At 43.7% G+C, this 9,255-nt stretch overlaps 1 protein-coding gene across 2 annotated transcripts; it reads right to left on the bottom strand.

Annotated features, from left to right (window-relative positions):
• Nucleotides 1–1,246: 1,246 nt before the first annotated feature.
• On the bottom strand, nucleotides 1,247–8,597 carry LOC102420014 (interleukin-20-like). Of its 2 annotated transcripts, none has more exons than XM_014450724.2 (6): nucleotides 8,477–8,597; nucleotides 4,574–4,761; nucleotides 4,234–4,296; nucleotides 3,965–4,117; nucleotides 3,198–3,272; nucleotides 1,247–1,944 (listed from the first exon to the last, which is right to left on the bottom strand). In XM_014450724.2, the coding sequence occupies exons 2-6, from the start codon at nucleotides 4,730–4,732 to the stop codon at nucleotides 1,867–1,869; spliced, it is 528 nt and encodes a 175-aa protein (XP_014306210.1). In that variant the 5' UTR covers nucleotides 4,733–4,761; nucleotides 8,477–8,597; the 3' UTR covers nucleotides 1,247–1,866. The 2 variants fall into 2 exon arrangements, with proteins under 2 accessions (XP_014306210.1, XP_006108821.1); XM_006108759.3 differs by lacking the exon at nucleotides 8,477–8,597 and adding an exon at nucleotides 4,923–5,810.
• Between the last annotated feature and the right edge of the window lie 658 nt (nucleotides 8,598–9,255).

Below are 9,255 nucleotides of genomic sequence, written 5' to 3'. Positions count from 1 at the left end.
TGATAGAAGAAGGGTGATAGGAAAAATCTCACAGAAAATGGGTGATTACAATGGGGAGCATGAAAGCAGAAGATGCCTTGTTTTCAGAGGAGCATGAAAGACTTTCTCTTGCCCAGACTTGGTGGCTCAGTGGTTGAGCATTGATTGACCTATGAACGAGGAGGTCATGGTTCGATTCCCAGTCAGGGTATATGCCCGGGTTGCTGGCCCAATCCACAGTAGGGGTGTGCAGGAGGAAGCTGATGGATGATTCTCTCTCATCATTGATGTTTCTATTTCTTTCTCCCTCCTCCTTCCTAGATAGTCAATAAAGACATTTGTTTAAAGAAAAGACACCAAAATGTTTGAGTAGTTACCTATGTGCAGTAGACTAATGGATGATTCTAATTTATCTTTATATTTCTCTGTATTTCCCAAATTTTCTGTATTAGGTAGTTGCTACTTGTATAATGAGAAGGGAAAAAAAAGAAAACTAGTAAAATAATTTAAACAAACCAGGTCTCAGGCTGAGGGCTTGGAGCAGAAACCAGAGGCAGTTAGCAGAGCTCTCTCTAGAAGCCAGGGCAGCAGCCTCAGTCTGCTGTTTCTGAAATTGGAAACACTGAACTGCTAAGCTTCAGGTTCCTTTCAGAGCAAGGTGGGGAGAAAGGATGCAAGCAGCCCAGGCCAGGATTCCGGCTCCTTACAGCCCAGGGAAGTTCAACCTGAATAACACTGATTTACTAGTTGGTCATGACAACAAATACTTGATCCAGGAATAACCTAGATCCTGGGGTCGACAGAATCCAAAAAGAAACGGCCTCAAAAGAGGGCTCATGCACTTTCCAGGGCAAGGCTCAGTCACTATCTTCCGCATGTGTGTGCTCTTAACCTACAATAGAAACTTCTGCCCATTGTAATTTGTGGTGTAATTAAGATCTCTAACTCAAGCGTATGGGAACCTGAAATGAGGAAGAAAACCGAGGTACAGAGAGGACATTGCTCAAGCCAATAAGGTGAAAGTAAGGGTGGCTAAAGACCCTCCTCCAGTCACAGTCACTTTATGTGGAGGGTAGAATCATGAGATCAGAGATGTGAGTGAACTGAGAGATCAGAGCTGGGGAGGTATTCCGTAGGAGAGAGAAGGCCTGGGTCCCCACTTTCGTTCTTCTTCCCCAAAGGAGCAAGCCGTCCCTCGGCCATATGAGATTCAAGCTCATCCCCATCATTGTTTCTGTTCCTGAAGCATTTTTCAACACCAACCAAATATCATGCAAAGAAAACTTTATTCGTAGAATACAATTTTTACCATACAGGATGCCACAGCTGGAAGATACACAAGTATGGGGTTGGGGAGTTGGGTGGGGTGGTCAGTAATTGTGAGGCACGTCTGTCATTTTTCATTGGAACCTCTTCCACAGCTCCCACTTAGTAACCATTGTTTCCATTGACAAAACCATTGTGGCAGTCAGTAAATACGTCCTTAATTTAATAAAAGTGACTACCCACCCCAGCCACTCGTCTAGAAGTTACAGTTGGTTCAGTGTTTGAAAATATCTAATGTGCCCTAGTCATAAATATTATCTACGAATTTTTAAAGACATGCACAAGTACAAAAATAAATAGATTAAATAGCAGAATAAATAAATAAATTAATGAATAAATACATCCAACAGTACAAAAGATATCACCCAAATCTTATAAACCCATGATGTAGATTAAGAAAGGAAAACAACTACAATAAGGAAATAAATATTAAATAAGTAATATACACAGTGACCAGCACTAAATGATGAAGCAAAGAGATGGTGGTTTGGGGTCATGTCTCCACAGTTCTCAGGACCGGACTCGGCCAGAAATGCTGTCAGAGGTATCATCGTGTTGCTCCTATCTCATCTCCCCCATCCATTGCAGGAGAATGTCTAGCTCTCCCAACGCTTTCACCACCGCTTCCTGAAGTTTAAGCTGAAAGACACACAGTTATGTAATGAGCAAATCAAAACGAAACAACATGAGCCCCAAGATTGATCCTCTTTTTTCATTGGCAGTTCTGTTGGGGATCACTAGCAGAGCATTCTTTTCAAGATGGAAGAGCTTGAAGAAGTTATGGAACTTCAAGATCTCACAAGAGGAAGGAAAATTATTGAGTCCATCACCCTGGTCTCAAATAGGGAAACTAAGGCCAGAGGGGTAGCAGAATTAGGACTATAGCCCAAGCCTCTTGCATCACAGAGATCAAAGTAATGAGGCTGTGTTTTTTAAAGGTGTGGGTGGGTGGGTGGGTGGGTGTGTGCGGGTGCGCTCATGCACACAGGGGTTGCTTACTCTGCATACTTCAATTGAACAAATATGTATTGTGCTAAGCACTGGGCTGGCTCGGGATCCAGAGATGAATTGTACATCCTCTACCCACAGGGCCTTTACAGTCTAGTGAAGGAGACAAGCAGAAGCAGGCAGTTAAAATGTAGTGTGGTACCCGGCCGGCATGGCTTAGTGGTTGAGCGCCGACCCAAGAGGGTCACTGTTCAACTCCCGGTCAGGGCACATGCCCGGGTTGCGGGCTCAATCCCCAGTGTGAGGCGTGCCGGAGGCAGCCGATCAATGATTCTCTCTCATCATTGATGTTTCTATCACTCTCCCCCTCTCCCTTCCTCTCTGGAATCAATAAAAATATATATTTTTAAATGTAGCATGGTGAATAAATGATGGAGTCCACACAGGACAACAGTAGCGGCATTTAACTCAGAGAGATAGCAGTACCTCCTTGGAGGTGATGTGTAGGCTGAGTCTTAAAGGATAGAATTGGTCAGTGAGGAGTGGACTCCAGGCCTTCCTGGCAGATGTGCAAAGGCATGAGGTGAAAAACAGCATGAGGTGGGCACCGGTGAAATTGTGAATGACTGTTTTTGAGGGCATGTATGAGTGCATGCATGTTTGGAAGACTATAGCCTCTCGTTCGTGCACCTGGAAGATCACATGTCTCTGAAGTGACTTGATGGCCATTCCCTTTTAATTCTTAAAGCATTTTTCAGAGAAAGCACCCTTCTAAGCCTTCCTGGGTGTCCCTGGGGTAGAGCAGAGGGACAGACCACATGACTTCAGAGAGCTATTACCCTGAGGGTTACAGGATTTCTCCCAGTGTGAATACCCATCCCACTCATTTATGATCTCAGTTCTGAAAACACACTCATCCCAACCAAAGCCAAAATTGCATATACCTCTTCGAAGCGACTCAGAATCTGGTTGAATTTCTCCATCGCTTCCTCCCCACAAGGGCATGTCATACGGGCATGCTGAAAAGAATGCCAAAGAGTGATAGGTTTTATAAGTATTCAATTATCTGCCATTAACATGAAGTAAGTGGGAATTCTACTCTTTCTATAGGTACTCCTTTCTCATAGACAAGTCTTAGCAGATCTCATCATTTAAGATCATTAACCTAGTCATCAATAGATCAGAAAACCAGCTCTTTAGGCTCAAATACAGAGCTCATTGCTTCTTTTAGAAACAGGTGACACTGGAGGAATTTGTGATCACAGTGTCATCTGGCCTGTACCCCCTACTTTGCTCTAGTCTGCCCCCCTCCCAGAGAGTCCCCATGGAAAGAAAGAATTGGATCCCTAGATCCTACTGAGGCCCTATCTTGATATTGAGTCCAATGGCCTAATGACTGGCTGCCTGGACCCCGGATATACTAGTACACACACCATCAGATACCTCACCTTAATTACGTGGATAAAAGATAATTGTCATTAACATCCAATAGCTAGCATTTTATAGTTCTTTAGACTTTTTAGATGGGACCTATACCCAAAAGTCAATAAAACTGAGTTCTTATTACCTAGTCACATGGCTCAACACAGACTATTAGAACTTATGGACTCAGTTTTTCCATCTATTAAATGGGAGTAAAAAAAAGAGCTTGGTTGCTAAGTCATTGAAGCTGTGTACTAAGATTAACCCTTTACCCAAGACCCTTACTCACACAGAGCCGAAGGTCCTTCTTGATAGTAAGAAAAGAGTTGGCGAGACTGCTGAGCTTCTGGAGGATAAGTTTGTTAGAGGTCTGATAGTTTTTGAATACCATGCCCAGGTAGAGTCTCAGTATATGGCGAAGGAGGCAGCACTGATCTGCAGGCTACAAAGAAGACGAGTATGTTGGTGGGGAGAAGGTGGCCAGGGACAAGACTCAGAGTGATAGAGATGCCCCTGGCTCACATTTCCTCCCAGAACTCCTATGGGCCAAACACATACCTTTGTGTCTTGCGAAGACTCAGTTTTCAAGATTCTGAGGTCCATGATTTCATCTTCGGCTTGCTAAACAGAAAAAGACAAGACAAGAAAATGACAGGTCAGTGATGGCTGTCAGGGTCTTAGACATAGAGACCTCTTATCCCCTTCTGGCCATGACCCTTGGACAGTGTCCCTTTCCAAAACACTTTTAAATTATGAACTGCAGATGTTTCCTGGGAATGCATCCTCCTGGTAAGGAGTCCCCAACCTGTCTCTTTTTATGGTCACACTATTGGGGGACAGAAAAAGACAGAGAAGGGGAGAAGCAGTAACAAATTGGGAGGGTGCCTCCCTCACATACCATCCTGTCCCTTATCTGAGAAAATTCAGTTTGCATTTCTTGAAGGTTTGTGGCGATCACACAGCTTCCCAAATGGAGTGTCTTCAGTCCAGCAGAAGGTGTCCAGAAGAGAGAAAACACAGCCAAGAGAAGGCAGAGGGGGAGACAAGAACTTTTCATCTTGTGCCAGAATCTGGAAACCACAGGAGCTAGGAATTCAAAGGAAAGAGCATGACTTACTGTTTTCCCATCTCATGCTTTCAGAAGCCCATCTAGTCACCAGGGACGGGCCTCCCCCAGATGTCTCTTGGGGGTGAAACCTCATAGCTTTATCTGACTTCTGACAGTCGGATGCATTCATCTAACTTACTAAGGAAAACTGCTGAGCCTCCTCAAAGAGTAGCTTTCGGGTGCTTGTTCAAGGTCTGAGTGTGAGTTGGTGCCACAGGTCCCAGCTCTTTTATTCTGTCCCCATCCCAGCCCCATCGTCATTGCCCAGCAGGTAAGGCCTGGAGCAGCAGGCACTTGTAGTGAGTAGACAGAGGGTGACATCTCAGGGAAAATGTCAAAACTTGTTCGGGTGCGTTGACGTATATCATCTTCCCTTCCAGTAGCTCACCCTAGACCCGCAGGGAAAACTGGGGAAAACCAGAACTCACAGAAGCTGTTGCTGAGCCACCAAAAACACTTGGAGAAAATTGTCTCAATTTTATGGCCACCTCAGGGCAGAGAAGCTTAGTTCTCATTGGCATTTGTCTGAGATCAGATCGGTTATTTGAGGATAGCAGATTCATTTCAGCCCCGAAGGCAAATAGGAAGTCAATGACTTCATAATAATTCTATTGCCAGGGAAAGGCGAGATCTGATAGGCAATCATCCCAAGTCCACCTAACACTTCTCCACCCTCCTGAGCTGTTGACTCCCCAGCGCCCTCTGCAGGAAGACCTTAGTCAGGCACAACTGGGATGAATCCAAGAGCACACTCTTTCCTGGCCCTTTAACTCCTGGTGAAGATCAAATAGGATCTCGAACACAGAGGAAAAAGGCAGGAGAAAACTGATTTACTCTTGGGGTGAGCCTTGCTCTGTAGTGGCACTTTATAGTGTTTGCTAAGTTTTATGATGAAATAATAATGGGCTGGGATTAGAGTGAAGAAGCACTTACTTCAGGCACAAAATTTTAGGGAGCACCAAAAGTCTCAGAAATATCAATAATAATAAATTGAGATTTAAATAATCTTTTAATCGTTATATTTAATCCTATATAATAAAACCCTAATATGCAAATCAACCGAACGGTGGAACGACCAGTCACTATGACGCGCACTGACCACCAGGGAGCAGATGCTCAACACAGGAGCTGCTCCCTGGGGGTCAGTGCACTCCCACAGGGTGGAGCACCGCTCAGCCAGAAGCCCAGCTCACGGCGAGGAGCGGGCCTAAGCTGGCAGGTGGGAATCCCCTGAGGGGTCCTGGAATACGAGAGGGCAGAGGCTGGGCTGAGGGACACCTCCCCCTCAGTAAACAAATGTTGTATACCAGCTCTCTAGTAGTTAATATTTTCCGCATTTCTTGATTTTACTCCAAAATTTATTTAAACAGGAAACTTTGTTTCTAATGTAAGTGGAAAATTAGTATTGCTTGCATATATATAAAAAATAGAGAAATATGCCAATTAACCGGGACTTCGAAATGGTTCAACTGGACAGGAGGTTGCACACGCAGTGTCAGGGGTGGGGCGGCAGGGGCCTCCGCACGCCTGTGCTGGGGGAGGGCCTGATGAGCAGCAGCCGCAGCTGCTTCAAGGGCCAGAGAGGGAGGCAGGGCCGGACGGGAGGGTGGGCAGCGCGATTTCAAATCGGCGCTGAGTTCCTAATATTATATAAATAACTAGAGGCCCAATGCATGAAATTCGTGCAAGAGTAGGCCTTCCTTCCCCTGGATGCCAGCACCGGCTTCCCTCCTGTACCTGGAACCTGGGCTTCCTTCACAGAGGGAGGCCCCGCCCACCTGCCACACCCTGTGGGGCTATCATGGGGCGATGGCTGGGCCCCCGACCAATCGCATTGGCCCTGCCTTGGCTGGTGCCACTGGGTGTCATAGCGTGGTCCCGGATGGTCGTCCAGATGGTCGTTCCACTGTTTAGCCATTTGGTCCATTTGCATATTATGCTTTTATTATATAGGATAATACTTGTAATCTTTTAATTGTTATATTTAATATTATATTTATAAATTAAATTTTATAAATATACTTAATTTACATTAACATCAAAATTAATGAAAAATCCATGATAAACAAAATATCACTATTTTAAATAAAGACAGAATCTGACAGTGCCAAGCTGAGCCCTATTGGAACTCAAGACAGAAGGGAAGATGAGTACTCCTATTTACTTAATATACACTATATTTTTTTTAAAATACATTTTTATTTATTTCAGAGAGGAAGGGAGAGGGCGAGAGAGATATAGAAACATCAATGATGAGAGAGAATCATTGATCAGCTGCCTCCTGCACATCCCCTACTGGGGATTGGGCCTGCCACCCGGGCATGTGCCCTGACCAGGAATCAAACCATGGCCTCCTGGTTCATAGGTTGATGCTCAACCACTGAACCACACCAGCCAGGCTACACTATATGTTTTTATGTATCTTTAGTGATTAATTTTTCCCCAGAAGTACATATATGATGAAAATACAGGTGATGAGTCTTCACCAAGAAAGTAAAATTATAATAAATTATGTATGGGGCATAAATAAATATTTAAATTTACAATAATGTTGTGAGTTGTAATATAGCTACTTTTAAATTTTTCAATATTTTTCAACAACTTTAATGTTTTGGGAAAATAACATACATAAAACACATAAAAACATATGTAATGGGGTGTACATCTTTCCTCTTGCCTTAGGCTCCCATATGCTGGGCACACACTGATCATCATTACCACTTATTGAATTTTTCCTATGTACCAGGCAATATGCCAGGTATGTTTTATATTTATGTCCACCTGAGATATTGCCAAATGTAGGAAAAAGAAATAAACAAACTGAACCCCCCACCTAAATCTGAAAGAACTCTGGGTTTGGAGACAAGAGAACTGGGTTTATGTCCCTCCCTACAAGTTCCCATCAGTGTAGGTTGTTCCAGTTTGCCCAGAACCGAGAGAGTTGCCAAAACACAGGACTTCAGTTTTAAAACTGGAAAAGTCACAGGTAAACCGGATCAGTGAGTCACCCTACATCTATTGGGCCTTAGGCAAGTCCATTCACCTCTCTGAGTTTTGTTTTCTCAGCCCAAAAATGATGATAATTAAACATACCCCAGAAACTTGTTTTGACATTTAAATAAAATAAAGCCTAATTTATACACCTGCCTATAACAAGTGATTAATTCGTTTTAAATAAACACTACGGTGTCGGGTGAATTTCCCGCCAAAATATAAGATGGCGCGTTAAAATGCCTATATCTTTTGAAGTATGGGTTCGATTGAAATGAAATATTTGGTAATACGCAGTTACAATCGGCCCGAGTTTACACGTTTCCCGCACTCCACCGCAAATCTATATGAACCGAGTTTAAGACGGCTCCCGCGGAGTACGCGCAATTCACGCGAGCCGACTTAACTCGTTTCCCGCAACCCAAGTGTAAAGAATGATGTTAGTTTGCCTTGAACATAGTAGGTGTATAGTAAATGTATGATAAATTTAAACAATTCAACCAGTATTTATTGAGCACCTACTGTCTTGAATATTGTGCTAGGTACTGAAGTACAAAGATAAACATGGAAATTCCCACCCTCCAGGGTATATTTTGTCCTAATGGAAAGGGCTCCTTTAGATGTGACCTTGTACACATCGAGGTAGATGACTGGCAGAACTGGGCTGTTTAGATGGTGTTGATAGATGGCAAGTTCTCTTACCTGAACTCAGAACCGGCTGTTGCTGCTGATCTCCTAGGAGTCTGTTTCAAAGCTAAGAGGCTTCCAATTATTTATAGATGTGTCACAGGAAGGAAGTGAGCTCCCATAGGTGAGAAGTGAAACTCCCTTGGAAATTCTCTGGTGCATGGCACTTCCTCCCATCCGAAGACAGTTTAATTGTTGGCTGGATTACCTCAACACTTCCAAAAAGCACTTCTCATGAGGTTACTGGTTGTAGTTATTGGATAAAAGATATGCTCTTTTTTTTTCTGGTTTCTTTCTAAAGATAATTAGGGCAAAAAAAGATGACTGAATTACAGAACTGTAAGAGAATTCCAGGAGGTGTTTTTGCCCTCCTTTAATTCCAATTTTCCTTAACCAGGCTTCTCCCCAACCTCAGACATGGTGGGCTGCCTCCTGCTGTTCCTCCTTTACTCTTGCTATTCCCCCCATTTCCCTCCAACCATGGCCACCCTTGTTTCTCTCTATTCAGTATTAAAGAGTGGGCCCCAATTCTTTATTCCTAAATGACTTTATTTTTTAATATATTTTTATTGATTTCAGAGAGGAAGGGAGAGGGAAAGGGAGATAGAGGCATCAGTGATGAGAGAGAATCATCAAGCAGCTGCCTCCTGCATGTGCCCCAACCGGGAATCGAACCTTGACCTCCTCGTTCATAGGTCGACGCTCAACATTGAGCCACGACAGTTGGGCTATTCATAAACTACTTTAAACCACGCCGACCTCTTTCTTCTCTGACTTCCAATAGCAGATTTTTC

This window comes from Myotis lucifugus, unplaced genomic scaffold, assembly GCF_000147115.1.
Source record: "Myotis lucifugus unplaced genomic scaffold, Myoluc2.0 scaffold_3413, whole genome shotgun sequence".
Classification (NCBI taxonomy): domain Eukaryota; kingdom Metazoa; phylum Chordata; class Mammalia; order Chiroptera; family Vespertilionidae; genus Myotis; species Myotis lucifugus.
This window is presented reverse-complemented; position numbering and strand designations above follow the sequence as displayed.